Below are 18,673 nucleotides of genomic sequence, written 5' to 3' on the forward strand. Positions count from 1 at the left end.
GTTCTGATGACAAGGAATAATGTTAAGAGACTTCCAAAAAGAGGCAGGAACTTTAGAGAACTTAGCTTTAGGCTCGATGATACCCACAACCATAGGAGAGAAAGAGCGCCAATGCTATTTAAGAATAAGTTTAGATTCATCCGTGAGCCCCCGAACGTTCCAAACTAACATATTCATCAGAAATTAAAGATGACGCGTGGATCGGGCATCTTCCCTCTCCACTTCACTCGCCCAGCTCTTAGCTGTCAAATTGTCCATAGTTTGCACACTTATATTCTTTTCCTTTACTATGGTAAAATCTCTAGGTTTCTGTCCCGAAGCAATAGCCTCTGTCAATTTCTTATTAATAACCTGCTCCGCAGGAAAAGACGCCCTAGAACTTCCTGTCTTTTGCTCCGTCTTCCTGAGCCTCGCCTTAATACTATCATCCAGAGGGACATTCTTTTTGTTCTACCCAGGCGGCCTGCCCCTTCTTTTTAGTGGAGGATTTAAATCCTGTGGCTTCTCGCTTTCTATACTCACCGCAAGCTGGTTTACCTTCATAGCATTCTCCACGGCCTTACGTTTAATCTCCGACGTGGCAACACCAAAAACCCCAGAATGACCACCATCTCCCTCAGTTAGATGCGAAGGATGTTTCTCAATCTGCCTTAAAACTTGCTCTTCAGTAGCATTCACCGGTTGAACCTCAAGTTCAGCTACAACATGAGCCGCACCTTCAAAAAACTCGTCTTCATACTGAACCACTGCTTCAGTCGAAGTATCCCGCATCTAATTTTTGAAATCTCTTTCATCAAAAATATTGTCAGCCTCCGACTCTGAATCTGATCCCTCAGAACCTTGAGTCTCCGTCTCCACAACATCATCATTCTCCTTCCTAAAATCCACTGGCACCAAGCACCTCTCAAGAAGATCTGGCCCGTAAACATCAATTGTAGGCTGCGTTTGTTGCAACACATCCTTTTCCTGAGCATTCCCCGCAACCGGATTAACGATATTGTCTTTCGCCCGCCACAGACTTTGATCCACTTATTTACCCTTCGTTTTATCCTGCTGTTCGGCGAACGATTTCTTGTTATCCCCCTTTTTTGCACTTAGATAAAGTATGGCCTGTTATATGACACCTGGTACAGTAATGAGGAAGGCGTTCATAACTAAACTCAGTATAAAAAGAGCCCTCATCACAGTTAATGAGAAGCGAAGATGGTAACTCAAGCGCTAAATCCACTTCAATTAGAATTCTAGCAAAATGCCCAAACTCCCCCTGTATCGAGGCATTATCCAGTTTTAAAGGGAGTCCAATATGCCTGCCAATCCCAGCAATAACCTCAAGATGGCGGCATTCAACAGGAAGGTTATAGATACAGACCCAAACTTGACATAAAGAGGAGATTTCCCGGTAGGGATCAAAGATTTTTGTCCATTCTCTAATACGAATAGAACCCGATGCCAACTCCCATAACATGTGCTGCTTAACGTAAAATTCATAGTGAAAAAACCTTTTCCCATAGCAATCAAACACCAACTCTCCTGAATATTCCACAGTTTCTGAAGTTCCATCTTGAGTTCCAAGTTAGGTTTAGGCTTCTCTCCCTTACGAAGAAGAAGACGTCCTATCAGCGCAAACTTATACTCCTCAACTTGCTTTTGGTACAGCGCGGAGAGAATAGTTAAAGAAGCTTCATCGTCGTGTTTTTTCGGCTTAAGCGCAAAGAATTTATGTGTCGGAATGTCTTGTTTGTGAACAGGCCGCGGGCCTAGCACAACTGCATAGGACGGTTTGTGAGTCGGTGGCGGCATCGGAAAAGCATCATTCATCTTGTTAGTCGTTGACGGACACGATCAACGTGGAAGCCACCTGCTTATGCAAAGGGTTCCCACGGATCCTAGGAGAAACCCTAGGTGAAGCTATTTTTTCATGGCGAGGCGGGTCAAAGTTAGCAGAGATCTTTGGCAAAGACAGACGGGAAGGGTCAGGCTAAATGCCCGACATCACAGCGGCTCCAGTCTCCGGCGGCAACAAACCAGCGGGAAGAAATTAGGGTTTAAGAGGAAACCCCAGCAGACACATGCTCCCTTCTTAAGTTATCAAAACATTAAAATGTATTAGATGTGATGTTCATTCACAACACAATAGTCTTATCTTCATCGCCAAGAAATACCTTAATATTCTCAAAATCATCAATAGTTTTATTGAACTCATCCAACTACTCAAGAATATTCTTATATAATCCACTATCATATAAGAATATAATCTTTGCTTAGACTATAACCTGTTTGCAAGCGATTTCTCCATGTACATGCTTTCAAGTTTCTTCAACACTGCAGCTGCACTTTCCGCCTTCGAGACTTTTCTCAAAAATTTGTCACTCATGTTGAGGATGATGGCACTGTGAGCTTTATCCTGCAATTCTAATATGTTAGCATCAACAACTTCAGTCTTATCATCATTTGCATTTAGATCTTTAGGATCATCTTCTTTCAGAAAACCAACTAGGCCTTATTGTACTAACAAAGGCTTTCATCTTGATTTGCCAAATGAAAAAATCATTCTTGTCGTTGAATTACTCAGCTTCATATCTTATTGTTGCCATTTATGATCTGACTCTGCTTCGAAGTCGCAATTCCACAGATTGCCAGGGAATCGGTTTGCACCGTAGATCTTCTTCCCATAGACGACGCCAAATGTAAATTAGAATTTTTTTTAACAAATGTAAATTTGGATTGATATCATAGATCAATACCAACACAATTAACATCCAAATAGCACATCAAGAAAGATAAACTAAAATACCAAACTTGAACCTACTTTGGATGAACTAAGAACTTAGGCAATTACGTGGTTTGGATTGTTGGCAATCCTACATCCATGGGAAGGTCAATCTAAGGTCTATTACTGTAACACAAAATAAGAATTACATAAAGAATGAATTGTGAGCATAACAATGAATCCTCTCATCAAGAACTCACAAAATACACGTATTCAGCTCTCTTCTCTTTCACTTCTCGCTAACTTCTTTCTCAAGAATGAAAGTATGAATAATTGCACTCACTCAATTGAACAAAGTAGTATATATACATCCTGACTAAGAATGATCTTGATCATCAAAAGTAACGATCTAGATCAGCTCCCAAAGATAACGTCACAGTAGCATAACCAACTCCATCAGTTTTTAGCTCACAAGTCTCAAAATATTTGCTATGTGAACTTCGAGTTCCTTAGATACAGTTTATTATACAAACACCTCAACAACGTTGCCCGGGGTCCCTTAGATACAATTTATTATACAAGCACCTCAACAGTGTTGCGGGCTCAAAGTATAGGGCTCAAATTTGCGAGCCCACCTCGTTGGCGAAAAAGACAATTTTGTGCACTGCAAACTCTTTAAAAAAATAATAAAATTTGTGTTTTTTTTTTAATTTTAAAAAATTAAAAATAATTTTAATTTAAATTAAATGTACTTTCTCTTTTTATAATGCACTGCACATTGTAGAGAAACATACACGATGTGGGATTCAATACAAAATCAAATTAATGTAGCTTCTCTCTTTATTATGCATATTATAGAGAATCGATATCCTACACTCTTCGATAGGGATGGCAATGGGCCGGATCTGGACCGGATCCTGCTTGGTCCAGATCCAGATCCATGTTTTTTTACTTAGATCCAGATTCGGTCCAGATCCATTGGATCCAAAAAAATGGGATCCAGACCCAGATCCATAAGATCCACAGGGTCTCGGGTCTAGACCCAGATCCATATCATTTTTCTAAAAAATAAATTCTAAGCTAATTAAACATTAAAATAAAAATCATAACAATTGTCTAAAGTTTCAACAATCATTCAAGAATACAAAATACACCATAATCCATTTAAAACTAAACAATCCAAAATAAATAAGAACATCATAATTCATTTAAAACCAAACAATCCAAAATGAGAACATAATAATCCTAATATTGAAACGATCAATTTCTGTAATCCTCAAAGATGTCTTCCATATTGCAGCTACTTTCGACATCATCAACATCATTTGGTATTTGAGACTGAACAGTTTCACTATTTGAATTAATGGATTGTTCTTCCATTTTCTACAATAAAGCAAAAATGAACACAATTATTTCATAGTCAATTCCATCAAGTTAAGCAAAAGTTCTCAACTGCATTATATGATGATTTTCTGTACAAGTTACACACATAATTAGCTCAATAATATTGTTATTGTTCTTTCCACAAAATATACTTACTGATAAACACAACTCAAATATATAATGCACATCATAAACCATAACATAACATTGCATTAACCACAACACAAGTAGCAGAATCATCTCATCAAAATCAAGAGCACAGCATATGCCACCAATTGCTAAATAAAGTTTAGCTAACAAAACATCACTAGGCAACAACAACTCCACATCACATGTTCCAGATATTATTCTTAAATACAAATGCATCATCAACTTATCATCTAGTGATATACAAGAATTGATACACAAATTTGAATAGACAACAAAAGTAACAAAAGTAAAGCTGAATGAAGGTTTACCTGATGAGAGGATGAGCAGCGGCCGGAGAGGAGCGGTCGGAGAGGACGAGCAGCGGCCGGAGAGGAGCGGCCGGAGATGGATTGGCGTTGCCTTGCGCTGCTCTGCTCACGCCGAGAACCTGCTCTGCAGCAGAGCCTCCGCTCAAGTCCACAGATTTCGGGTGGGGGAAAGGCCGAGACCGGAGGTGGACGAAGGTGGACGGAGATGGAGCGGCCGTAGATGGATTGGCGTTGCCTGCTGCTCACGCTGTTCTACTCACGCTGCTGCTCTCAGGTGGGGAAGGCCGGAGGGGCTGATTCGGAGGTGCACGGCCGCCGGCCGGAGGATAGGCGAGCGGCGCGGGTGGCGTGGAGGATAGGTGAGCGGCGCAGGTGAGGTGAGAGTGAGACCGTGAGATGATTAGATGAAGTAGGGTTTTGATTTTGAAATTGAATTGTAAAAGTTAGATATGTTTAGGGTTGGATAAAATTAAAAAAATAAAAATATTATATCTATAATATTACCGGGTCCAGATCCGGATCTGGACCGGATCTGGACCGGATCTGGGTTTTATACCTTCTACTCCAGATCCGGATCCGGTTTTTTAGAGAGTGGTCCAGATCCGATCCAGATCCGCCGGGTCCAAATTTTGCAAGGTCCAGATCCGGAAAAAAGGGTCTGGATCCGCGGATCTGGACCGGGTCCCGGATCCATTGCCATCCCTACTCTTCGATATGAGATTCAATACAAAATTAAATTAATGTAGCTTCTCTTTTTATAGTGCACTGCACATTGTAGATAAGCTTACGCTCTTCGATGTGGGACTCAAAGCGTATGTTTTCAAATAGAATAAAATAGTTACAATTATATATGTAATATTTTTTTAGGACTATTGTAATTTTCAAATTTAAATTTAATGAAAATCTTAATTTCTAATTTTTTGGAAGAGATCGTAAAACGTCGAGGATGGAACCTCTAGTTTTAATTGCAATTTTTTTATGTTTTAATTATTATAATTTTCGATTTTAAATTTGATGTTTCTTTTAGTTACAATTCGCTTTTTAAAAAATATGATGAAAAATCTATGAAGCGCTCATTATTGAGCGGGTGGCTCTACGAAGGAGCTCACCTCTGTAGAGCTCCAAAATGGCTCTTGCGATATTCCAAATGGCGATAGAGGTCCACATTATTTAATATTTATGAGTGGAGAATGGAAAGTTTACGCACCCGAAGAAAATGGCAAAACTGAAAGAAAATGTATTTTACAAGTCTCCAACACATCACAAAATTTCTGTCTTGACTAAGGACGCTATACCACAATCTCATCTGACCATGGTTGCATCCAATTTAATTTAACCATTAATTGCTTAAATAAAACCTGAAGAGTACGACATTAACCGTTGATTGAGGATAACATCTACTTAATTTTATTTCAAACTTTCAAAAAGCCAAGATACAAGCAAAATATCATATTTAAACAACACATAGAAACACATGCACATTTGTGAGAGGGGGGGTGATATTGATGTATGGAATCTTTTAGGTTTATTTATGGCTTGTGTTGGGCCACATATATAAATTGATTCTTAGCTTCAATCAAAATTATTTTAAAGGTTGTTGTCGTTATCAACACAAGTAAGCAAAATCTAGTGAAGATATGTGAATCAGTAAATGTGATTCGCCGGTTTGGTTAGTTAGTTCACGCGAGCTTCGAAATTTAGAACCAACAACTATGGTGTCGGTTATGTATGTATGTATATATATGTGTATTTATTTATACGGTTTGATTTTCTTCCTCAAAGTATAAAATATATCAATAAAGATTTTCGGACACTGCAGTGTCCGGACACTGCATGAAAAATCGGTTTTTTTTTATTTTTTGATTGAGCCGGTTTTTTGCTAATTTATGGTTTTACTAAAATATCCTTTCCTTAAATTTCTCAACTACTTTTAATCTTTTCCTAAATATATTTTATTTACAGTTTTATTTTCTGTAAATTTCGTTTTTTTTATTGCCATTTTTTTCGAAAAATATTTTTTATTTTTAAATTGTTTTTTTTATTTTTTTTATCGTTTTTTATTTTTCTTTTAAAATATTCTTTCCTTAACTTTCTCAACTACTTTTAATCTTTTCCTAAATATATTTTATTTACATTTTTATTTTCTGTAAATTTCTTTTTTTTATTGCCATTTTTTTTTTCGAAAAATATTTTTTATTTTTAAATTGTTTTATTATTTTTTTTATCGTTTTTTTATTTTTCTTTTAAAATATTCTTTCCTTAAATTTCTCAACTACTTTTAATCTTTTCCTAAATATATTTTATTTACATTTTTATTTTCTGTAAATTTCGTTTTTTTTATTGCCATTTTTTTTCCGAAAAATATTTTTTATTTTTAAATTGTTTTTTTATTTTTTTTATCGTTTTTTTATTTTTCTTTTAAAATATTCTTTCCTTAAATTTCTCAACTACTTTTAATCTTTTCCTAAATATATTTTATTTACATTTTTATTTTCTGTAAATTTCTTTTTTTTATTGCCATTTTTTTTTCCGAAAAATATTTTTTATTTTTAAATTGTTTTTTTATTTTTTTTATCGTTTTTTTATTTTTCTTTTAAAATATTCTTTCCTTAAATTTCTCAACTACTTTTAATCTTTTCCTAAATACATTTTATTTACTTTTTTATTTTACCTAAATTTCGTTTTTTTTTTCAAAAAATATTTTTTATTTTTAAATTGTTTTTTTATTTTTTTATCATTTTTTTATTTTTCTTTTAAAATATTCTTTCATTAAATTTCTCAACTACTTTTAAAATTTATATTTTTTTCGAAATTAATTTTTTATTAAATTAATTTTTATTAAAAAGAGAAAGAGAAAAAACGAACCAAGAACCCTTGAGTGCACAAACAACAAACTAAGGGCCAAGCCTCATTAAAACCCTTTTTAAGGCAAACCTGGTCGGAAAATCCTTAAAAGGGAAAAAGAGTACTCGTCTAAACAAGGAGCTGTGTGGGAACGGAAGTGAGACAACTTCAGAGATTCCGGCCGAACCATCACCCCTAAGCAGCTCGGTTCCCGAACACATCAAAGCAAACCAACAAAGGAGAACAAGCAAAGAACAAGCAAAAACACAACCAACCAAAAAGGAACCACAATGAAAACCAGAAATAGCACGACACCAGCCACAACTAGCGAAGCTAAAAGGAAAATCAGCAGACCCAGAAAAACCATGTAAACGGAAGAAGTAGGAACCATCCCAACACCAACAGACAACCGAAACCCCAACGAAGCAACCGCACCTGTCGCGAGAAGCATCCAACCTATTCGAAACAAACACTAACACCTTAAAGCACCATTCTAACAAAGCTATGGGTAGAAAAATCACGAGCCACCGCATGTTTAATATCGTCAATCGCATAAGGCCACCATCCCTCTTGTCTATCATCATTGGCCATTATGTCCGCGGGGTGATTTCCTTCCCGAAAGATGTGAGTAACAATCAAAGAAAAACCATGAAGACGACGAAGAACCTGCTTCCAGGAAGCTAAGAAACGCCAGGGAACATTCGTGGAGCGATTCTCCAACAACCGCACCACATACATCGAATCGGACTCAACCCAAAGATGAAGCCAGCCACGATCATGAGCAATATTAATAGCAGTAATAACCGCGAGAAGCTCAGCTTCAAAAGCAAACCCACTACCACCCTTGATGTGAAAACAGCCACGGACATAAGCAAAATTATCCCTAAAAACTCCTCCCGCGGCAATACGACCAGGAGCCCCTTTAGCAGAGCCATCGGTGTTGACCTTAATCCAATGAGTCACCGGAGGCCACCAATAAACCTCCACCATGCGAGGGGGAGGAGCAGCTCGACTGCCAATTCCAAGACTTCTAACAATCACGTAGTCAGTCCAATTATTCTTGATGGTACCAAGCCGTGAAAAATTAGAATCCATTTCTTTAAAATAAGCTTTAACAAAAGTAAGAATCGACCGAGCCTCAAAACGGAGATCATCGAAAACAATCGCATTCCTACAGTCCCATATCTTCCACAGGATCGAAATAATGCCTCATTTCCAAAAAGCCAAAATTTGGGGGCTGAAGCAAGCATTCCAAGCCAGCACTAAAAAAGTGTGAATATCCAAGCAACTTAACAGATCCGTTTTATGAAACCAGACCAGAAACGTTTCCCAAATGTAACTAATCCGAGGACAGCTCCACATGATATGCTCAATGGTTTCAGCATCCATATAACAAAAGGGACAACCATTAGGAGTGACCATACCTTGTCTAACGAGAGTATCCAAGGTTGGAAGACGCCCATGAAGAATCCTCCAGCATAAGATCGAACGACGAATCGGAATGTACGGTTCCCAAATCCATGTCCCCCATTTCACCATAGTGTAACGATGACAATTCTTGGAGAAGGCTAAAGCCGCCGAGACATCCCCCTTGAGCGAATGCTTCCAATATCTAGAATCTTTTTCCTCGCTCATAGGAATCAATAAAATATCAGCCACCACCTCAGGAAAATAATTCACAAACGAAGGCGAGAAATGCCACAGACCATCGTAGTAGTAATCTTTCACAGAGAAATGGAGATAATCATGCATGTAGTGAGGAATTTTAAGCTTATCCACCAAAATGTAACCCAGCCAATCATCCTTCCAAAAATAAGTATTAGCACCATTATTGATGCAAGAGTAAGAATCAACCACCAAGGGATCAATCTCCTGTTTTACGCCGAGCCAAATAGTCGAATTAGCAATATTTTGCTTGGCATAGCTGAAGGTCGTGAGGTATCTGGACCTCATAATCCGATGAGCCCAATCATCACCTTTTATCATCTTCCATGCCAGCTTCATCAAAAAAGATTTATTCATTAAGGTAAAAGAACGAATGCCAAGACCACCTTCCTCTTTAGGAGCGCACACCCGTCTCCAACTAACAGAACAACGCGGTTGCTGATCAATGCTGCCCGTCCAAATGAAATTACGACATTTACGGTCAAGCGAATGCAATAACGATTTAGGCCATTTATAAACCATCATCGAATGCACAATCGAACTCTGAATCATAGACCTCACCAAACATAAACGGCCTGCGATAGACAGTTGAAGACCTTTCCACCTTGCAAACTTTTGGACAATTTTATCAAAGATCGGCATGAGATACGAGGCCCGCTGACGACCAACAAATATAGGAACTCCCAAATACGTCATCGGAAGATTCCCCACAGAGAAACCCATGACACGCTGAATAGCCCTTCTCCTATCCGTAGTCACGCCCCTAGCGAAGTACAGATTCGATTTCTCCTGACTGCAAACCTGACCAGAAATCGAACCATAATAATTCAGAATTTCCTTGATCTTTCGAGCATTACGAACCGTAGCAGTGCTAAAAAGGATAATATCATCAGCATAAAATAAGTGTGTTGGAAAATTATTGGCCCGGCTGAAACCCATCGGACTAAGGTGTCTCGATTCCACACAACTGCTGATAAGGTGACTCAGGACGTCTTCCGCAATCCCAAATAAAATCGGCGACAACGGATCACCCTGCCTCACCCCACGAGAACAAGAGAAGTACCCCGAAAGCTGACCATTGTAAAGAATGGAGAGCCGTGCAGAGCTAAAAATGATCCAAATCCAATTGACGAACTTCTCATGATATCCATTCGCTCTCAAAACTTGCATAATGAACTCCCAGCGAATGGTGTCAAAAGCCTTACGAATGTCAATTTTGCAAGCCATATTCGAACCTCGATTCGTACGTTGCATCGAGTTGAATCCCTCAGAGCTGAGCATAATGCAATCATGGATGTTGCGACCACTAATGAAACCAAATTGGTTATTAGAGATATGAGTGGACGCAATCCTGCTAAGCCTTGACGCCAAGATTTTGGAAATTATTTTAAAGAAGAAGTTCGACAGAACGATGGGCCTCAAATCAGCAACAGTTGAAACATCCTTCTTCTTTGGGATAAGAATCATTGTACTGGAATTGCAACCAGTAGGTAAATAAGAAGACCGGAAAAAAGTTTGAACAGCACTGACAACATCCGTCTTAATAATTTCCCAGCAAGTCTGAAAGAAAGAACCAGAGAAACCATCAGGTCCAGGGGCACTATTAGCGTCCATTCCAAAGACCTCCGCCGCAATCTCACTCTCCGCAGGTATACTGACCAAAAAATTATTCTGAGCATCCGAAACCGCCAGATCAAAAAGTGCCTCAATCTCCAAAGGGTCAGCGCTCGGGCTTCCATCATCCATGAAAAGAGCCGAGAAGTGCCCTGATGATATGTTGCTCAATAATACTCGAATCATAGACATCCACACCATCAATATTCAAGCGAGTAATCAAAGTATTCCTCCGTTTGAATTTTATCATTCTGTGAAAGAAAGTCGTATTTCTATCCCCATCTTGCAACCACGAGGCACGGCTTTTCTGTTGAAGAAGATTATTTTTTCTAGAAAGCGCAACATTAAGCTCAGCTTGCAAACGAATCTCCTCATCGAAGAGCTCATCAGTATATCCAGTTTCAGAAATCTGGTTCTGGGTGACCGCCAAATGATTCTGAAATAGACCAATCGAATTATCAACGTTGCCAAAAACATCTTTATTCCAGACCTTAATATCATAACGCAGCCTCTTGAGTTTCAACATAACACACAGAATAGGGCAGCTAGTGTTAACAGCAACCGTCCACGAATTCTTCACCATATCTAAGAACGAAGGATGAAGGGTCCACATATTCAGAAATCTGAAGTGTCTTATGCCAGATGGAGTAACCTGACGGCACTGCAGAACTAACGGAGAATGATCAGAGGTGAGCATCGGAAGCGCCGTGGTAACAATCGAATCGCATAAATCAGCAAAACCCTTGGAAAAAAATGCTCTATCAAGGATAGATTCAACATGACGGGGAAAAAACCGTCGTCCAGACCAGGTAATTTTTTTTTTTTTTTTTTTTCCGAAAGTATGTTTTATTAATTTGTTTCCAGATTTTTTTATTATTATTATTATTTATTTTTCGAAATAAATATTTTTTTCGAAATTTATTTTTTTTCGAAATTAATATTTTAGTTGTTTTAAGAGTAAATTTGTTTTTTTTTTCCCAAAATTATGTTTTATTAATTTGTTTCCAGATATTTAGCGATTCTCTTAAAAATAATCATATATATTTTTTCAAGATTTTCATGATCCTTCAATTTTTGTGGGATTATGTTTATCCAAATTAAAATCTTCACAACATATTGTTGAGATTTCGTCCCTCATGAAACCTAAATCAACGAAAATCTCGGCGACTTCTTTTTAAACCTAGGTCATTGAGACTTTGGAATTATTTATTTAGCTATAAATACATAGAAGTAAATTATTAGAGTCCGTCACAGTCTCCTCTTTTTCTCTCGAGCACTCTCGTTCTGCTCTCTTTCTCCTCTCTTTCTCTCGAGCTCTCTCTTGCTATCTCGGCCTCTCTCTTTCTCTCGTTGTCTCTCTTTCTCTCTATCCCTCATCATGGCTACCCCATCCGAGTTGTTGGCACCTAGAAAAATGGTGATAAAAACTGGAGAATTCTCATACGAAGAGTATGATGGTCTGAAACCGTGGCAATTTTCCGAAGAGGCGACAATGTTGACGATTCTTTTGGGTCATCGGACTACGCACAATTTGTCCGACTCGCATGCATGCATGCGAGCCATTCTGTCTACTCAAGATGCTTTCCCAACGTTTGATGCCCTCGAGATTGTACGCAAGCTTTACAAATTCATGAAGACGTATCAGGAGCATGTTGCCATCATGGCACTTGTGGAGTATTACGTAGACGAGGTGATTGGGTTGGAGTGGTATTATGATGAAAGGCTCAACATGTTTGATTAGTGTTTTAAGTGTGTAATTAATAAAGTATAAAATTGATAAAATAAGAGAGAGAATGTCAAGATTCGTGAAACAGCCCAAAAAGAAAAACGTGTCAAGATTTGTGGGACGGAGGGAGTATATGTTAAATGGTCTTGCAAGCGAAATCCAATCGTATAATTTTTTTTATTTTTTCCAAATTCAATAATTAATTTCAATACATTGCAAAATGTCATCGTATAATGCATTCTTTCTCATCCAAAAATATGTTAAATAGTGTCGCGGCCGAAATCCAATTGTATGAATCATTTCACTTTATTTCATTTATTTATATATTATATTCACAAATTTAATTTAAATTAATTAATAACACATAATTTTATAACAAATAGTTATGTCGACTTCGTTAAACTATAGTATAGCAGTTCATTGTCTTATTGGCATATCACGTTTAATTGTTTTCAATAAAGCATTGTATTTCCCTCGAGTATATGTTAAATAGTTCTATATGCTAATTTTATTTCCAAATTCACTAATTAATTTCAAATAATTTATTAATTTTATTTCATTGAATATAATTTTTTCGACTTCACAAAGTATATGATACATATATAGTTTTCCAAACAAAATCCATTCGTTTGATTCATTTATTTTAATTTTCTTATCGTCACTCACACAGTAGTAGTTCATTTTCTTATTATTACATCACCTTTAATAAAGTATATGTTATTTATTTTTTCGATCAATTTCCCATCATATGATTCATTTTATTTTTAAAAATGTAACTAGTTTAGTTTAATCAATTAGTTCAACTTTATTTCATTGAGTATAATTATTTCGACATCATTATTTAAAGTCAATACTATATTATGATACATTTTCTTCAAGTAGTTCATTTTCTTATTATCAGATTGACATCAATACTATATTATGATACATTTTCTTCAAGTATGTGTTATATAGTTTCCCGAGCGATGTCTCATCGTATGATTCATTTTGTTTAAGTAAGATTTTTAATTACACAACATAATTCCATTGAGTAATATATTTATTCATTTATAATATATTTTATGCAATTTTATGTTTTTTAGGCTAAAACATATTCAATTGTTTTGACAAAAATATACATTACTTAAAATATAATATATTATAGGCAATTTTATTTTTGGCAAAACAACTTCAATTGTTTATACAATATAAATATTCCTTCATTTGTATAATATTTAATTTTATAATTTTCATCATTTATATTGCCCACATACGTATTCCTTCATTTATAATATATTTAATATTATATATGTCTTCATTTAATTGGCCAACATATATATTCTTTCATTTTTAATAAAATTTCCTTCATTACATATATATCTTATACAATTCAATTTATTTCATTTTTTTTTCAAATTCACTAAATAATTCAACTTTATTTCATTGAATACACTTATTTCGACTTCATTAATCACACAATAGTGATTTATTTAGTTATTGTGATATCTATTACAATACTTTATTATAATATAATCAAATAAAGTATATGTTACATACTTTTCCAATCAAAATCCCATTGTATGATTAATTGTTTTATTTTTTATTTTTATCAACTTCACTAATTTATTTGAATTAAGAAATTCAAATTGATGAACGTTGAGTATAATTATTTCTTATAATTATATCGCGTTTAATACTAAAATATAATACATTGTCTTCATATATATGTCATATAGTTATTGACTTCACTAATTTCATTCAATCAATTAGTTCAACATTATTTCATTTAGTATAATTATTTTGACATCATTATTTACACTATAGTAGTTCATTATCTTATCATCAAATCGACATCAATACTATATTACAATGCATTATCTTCAATGATATGTTATATACTTTTCCGACCAATATCCCAACGTATTCACAATTTCTTTTTTTCAAGTTCATTAATTTATTTCAATTAATTAAGTAAACTTTATTCGTATTATTCCGATTATTATAATATATTTAATCTAAGTATATATTATTTAATTTTTCAATCGATGCCCCCATATTATGATTCATTTTATGTTTATTTCTAACGCATAACTAATGCGTTTGTCACTAACGGACAAGGTGACAAAGTATTACTCACATATTATTGAGGTCTCAGGTTAAAATCCCGCAAACACACTTTTTTCTTTTTATTTCGGTTTTTTTTTTTAAAAATCTTCTTCCAAATGTTCTTTTTTTTTATTATATTTCATTTTTTAAAAAAATAATCTTCCATATGTTCTTTTTTTAAAAAATAAAAAACAATATATAATGAAAACAAATATAGGATTATTTTGAAGGGAGTCTTTAAAATTAGTAATAATAAAAATAATTAACATTAATTTCGCAACTTTTGCTTTTATTTCGGTTTTTTTAAAAAAAAAAAAAAAACTTCTTCCAATTTTATTTTTTTGTTGTTGTATTTCGTTTTTTTTTTAAATCATCTTCAATATGTTATTTTTTAAAAAATATTCGAATTAAAATATATAAATCAAAACAAATCTAGAATTATTTTGAAAGGAATCTCTAAATTAGTAAAAATAAAAAAATTAACATAACATTCGCAAAATAAATTATATGTGGAAATAATCTTGGATTATTTTAGGAGAATATCTAAATTACTGGAATCAAATATAGGATTAATCTTTGGATAATGAAAATCTCTAAATTAGTGGAATCAAATCTAGGATTATTTTAGTATAATCTCCAAATATGTGGAAACAAATTAATAAAACATAATTTTGAAAAAAAAAAAAACAATTTACTCTTAACACAACTAAAATATTAATTTCAAAATAAAAATTCGAAAAAAAAATGTAATTTCGAAAAATAAATATTACTCCCTCTGTCCCGCCCAAGATGCTACATATTCCTTTTTGGGCCGTCCCAACGAAGATGCTACATTTCTATATTTGGCAAAAATAAGAAATTTTAAACACTTAATTAACACTAATTAAGTATTTCTTTATTACATTATCTCTCCTACTTTATCACTTTATTACATTCTCTTTCTTACTTTATCACTTTCTCTCTCATACTTTATCACTTTATTACATTCTCTTTCTTACTTTATCACTTTATTATTACACACTTAAAACATTAATCTACAACTCCTTAAATCCCGTGCCGAAAGGTAAATGTAGCGTCTTGGCCGGGACGGAGGGAGTAATAATAATAAAAATATCTGGAAACAAATCTATGATTATTTTTAAGAGAATCCCTAAATATTTGGAAAAAAATTAATAAAACATAATTTTGGAAAAACATAATAATTTACTCTTAAAACAACTAAAATATTAATTTCGGAAAAAAATATTTAATTTCGAAAAATAAATAATAATAATAAAAAAAAATCTGGAAACAAATTAATAAAACATAATTTTGAAAAAAAAAAACAAATTTACTCTTAAAACAACTAAAATATTAATTTCGGAAAAAAATAAATTTCGAAAAACAATATTTATTTCGAAAAATAAATAATAATAATAATAATAATAATAATAATAATAATAATAATAATAATAATAATAATAATAATAATAATAATAAAATCTGGAAACAAATTAATAAAACATAATTTTGGAAAAAAATAAAAATTTACTCTTAAAACAACTAAAATATTAATTTCGAAAAAAATATAAATTTTAAAAGTAGTTGAGAAATTTAAGGAACGAATATTTTAAAAGAAAAATAAAAAAACGATAAAAAAAATAATAAAACAATTTAAAAATAAAAAATATTTTTTTAAAAAAAATGGCAATAAAAAAACGAAATTTACAGAAAATAAAAATGTAAATAAAATATATTTAGGAAAAGATTAAAAGTAGTTGAGAAAGTTAAGGAAAGAATATTTTAAAAGAAATTAAAAATGATAAAAAAATAAAAAAAACAATTTAAAAATAAAAAATATTTTTCGAAAAAAAATGGCAATAAAAAAAACGAAATTTACAGAAAATAAAAATGTAAATAAAATATATTTAGGAAAAGATTAAAAGTAGTTGAGAAATTTAAGGAAATGATATTTTAGTAAAACCATAAATTAGCAAAAAACCGGCTCAATCAAAAAACCTTAAAAAAACCGGTTTTTCATGCAGTGTCCGGACACTGCAGTGTCCGAAAATCACTACTCAAAATATATATGAACTATTATAGCATTATAAATTTATTATGAAAAATGATGAATACGGTGTGAGAAATAATGAACTCATGATGCGCGTAAAATGTAGTAATAAAAATCGGCACCCTATCTTAAAGTCTTCAGACTCTTCACAGTGCAAGGCTGAAAATGGTTGTTGTTAAAATCTAATCTAAATATATATTAAAGTAAAATAAATCATATCCTACGTGGCATTGTATAATCACTTCATTATAATTTTCTTCAATTCTCATCATTCTTATTTTTTTCTAAATTTTAATCAATTTCTATATCTAAAAACCATTAAAATGTAAAAGTCATGATATATTTAAAAACTAAATATCTATATAATCATTATATAAATATTTCAACAAAATAAATTATATCCTACGTGCCGTCGTATAATCACTTCATTCTAATTTTCTTTAATTCTCTATATATATTAAAGCAAAATAAATCATATCCTATGTGGCACCGTATAATCACTTCATTCTAATTTTCCTCAATTCTCATTCATTCTTATTTTTTTTCTAAATTTTAATCAATTTCTATATCTAAAAATCATTAAAAATTTAAAAGTCATGATATATTTAAAAACTAAATATCTTCATAATCATTATATAAATATTTCAACAAAATAAATTATATCCTACGTGCCGTCGTATAATTACTCCATTCTAATTTTCCTCAATTCTCATTCATTCTTATTTTTTTTTTAATTCTTAATCAATTTTCATATAAAAAAACTATTAAATATCTAAAAACTATTGAATATCTGATGAAACAAAAATCTTCACCACATCTAAAGCAATAAACAACACAAGAATTTACGTTGTTCGATCATAAAGATCTACATCCACGGGTCTTCGGAGTTTTTCACTATGCTTCGTATGTTTTCATTTTACAAGTCGAGCTCAGAAATGACCGAGTTCCCATATTTAATGATAGAACTTCTATTTATAAGCATATGAATAAACCTAAGGCCTTTAGACCCATTAACTTACCCCTTTTTACATTAGCCTTGGTCTTTGGCTTGAGTCACCTGCGCTGGGAGCCGAAGTTGGGGTACCTGCACTGGGAGCCACTACAAGAATTGTGGTCATAGACGACACGTTATAGACGACAAGCAACGAAAAATATTGTCTATATGTTAATAGACGATAGATTTCCTCTTGTGTGTCGTCTATGACCGAGATTTTACACGACAGCGGACAAAACACGTCGTCTATTATATGAATAGACGACAGGGAGATGGACCGCATCGTCTATAGTATGCGGCCATAGACGACACGTTGGTGGCGTGTCGTCTATACACATAATATATGACGAATCCGAGTTTAGTTACCTACGCTGGCTAGCCGAGTTGAGATACCTGCGCTGGGAGCCGAGTTACTTCTTAATTGATAAAAGCAGCCCTGTCAAGTCAGTGCGGTACCAAATATTTGAAATAATAATAATAACACTAATAATAATAGTAATTGAGAGAAATATTACAGCACTGCTAAGCACAGCGCTGATGGAGGATTTAGTTCTCATCAATATCTAAAAAAACATTATACTAATATTCCACTTATCAATAAAATTTTATTTATATCCTTACACGAAAAATAGAAAATACATAAGTATTTGTAATTTTGAGGTTGTAATGATTATTGTAATATTATACTTTATGATATCCAACTTTGCAATTTCAATTTAAAACGTACATGATTTACTTTAATATATATGACTTTGATGTTATTAATTCTATTTATATTCCCTAAAAACCTCTCTTCGACCTCATGGGCTTCATTCTAATTTTCCTCAATTCTCATTCATTCTTTTTCTTTTTCTAAATTTTAATCAGTTTTCATATACAAAAACCATTAAATACTAAAAACTATGAAATATCTAAAAATCATTATATTGATATTCTACAAATCAATAAAAATTTATTTATATCCATAACATAATTAATAATACGTTTGATACAGAAATATTTAAGAATAGAGCTATCTTGGTCCCCCACTAATTAATGAGATGATTGATACGATAAATGATTACGTCATGTCTCTAATGTCTATCAAAGAAAGGGTTTATCTATGTTCAGACAACATTTGCAAAGAAGATGGACTAATTGAGCT

The 18,673-nt window shown here is 33.3% G+C and overlaps 2 protein-coding genes across 2 annotated transcripts; both read right to left on the reverse strand.

The window, feature by feature from the left end:
- Positions 1–771: 771 nt before the first annotated feature.
- Positions 772–1,818, reverse strand: LOC130998414 (uncharacterized). The gene is made up of 3 exons (XM_057923830.1): positions 1,500–1,818; positions 1,125–1,374; positions 772–1,018 (listed from the first exon to the last, which is right to left on the reverse strand). The coding sequence occupies exons 1-3, from the start codon at positions 1,816–1,818 to the stop codon at positions 772–774; spliced, it is 816 nt and encodes a 271-aa protein (XP_057779813.1).
- A 448-nt stretch (positions 1,819–2,266) lies between these two features.
- Positions 2,267–11,257, reverse strand: LOC130998415 (uncharacterized). Its single transcript, XM_057923831.1, has 6 exons — positions 10,873–11,257; positions 8,932–10,826; positions 7,917–8,580; positions 7,694–7,851; positions 4,015–4,093; positions 2,267–2,475 (listed from the first exon to the last, which is right to left on the reverse strand). Exons 1-6 carry the CDS (start codon positions 11,255–11,257, stop codon positions 2,267–2,269), a joined length of 3,390 nt encoding a protein of 1,129 aa, XP_057779814.1.
- Positions 11,258–18,673: the final 7,416 nt, after the last annotated feature.

The sequence above is a fragment of the Salvia miltiorrhiza genome, chromosome 8, assembly GCF_028751815.1.
Source record: "Salvia miltiorrhiza cultivar Shanhuang (shh) chromosome 8, IMPLAD_Smil_shh, whole genome shotgun sequence".
NCBI lineage: Eukaryota > Viridiplantae > Streptophyta > Magnoliopsida > Lamiales > Lamiaceae > Salvia > Salvia miltiorrhiza.

What these genes read in the sequence shown, in the direction of transcription:
- LOC130998415 (XM_057923831.1), bottom strand. Translation starts at nt 11,257, where the DNA reads ATGGTGAAGAATTCGTGGACGGTTGCTGTTAACACTAGCTGCCCTATT. An exon ending in ATTGTCATCGTTACACTATG is followed by an intron (nt 8,581 to 8,931) that starts GTGAAATGGGGG and finishes ATCCTGTGGAAG; the next exon opens with ATATGGGACTGTAGGAATGC. An exon ending in CTGGTGTCGTGCTATTTCTG is followed by an intron (nt 4,094 to 7,693) that starts GTTTTCATTGTG and finishes GCTTTATTGTAG; the next exon opens with AAAATGGAAGAACAATCCAT.
- LOC130998414 (XM_057923830.1), bottom strand. Translation starts at nt 1,818, where the DNA reads ATGAATGATGCTTTTCCGATGCCGCCACCGACTCACAAACCGTCCTAT. An exon ending in TTTGATTGCTATGGGAAAAG is followed by an intron (nt 1,375 to 1,499) that starts GTTTTTTCACTA and finishes CTTTATGTCAAG; the next exon opens with TTTGGGTCTGTATCTATAAC. An exon ending in CTTCCTCATTACTGTACCAG is followed by an intron (nt 1,019 to 1,124) that starts GTGTCATATAAC and finishes AGTGGATCAAAG; the next exon opens with TCTGTGGCGGGCGAAAGACA.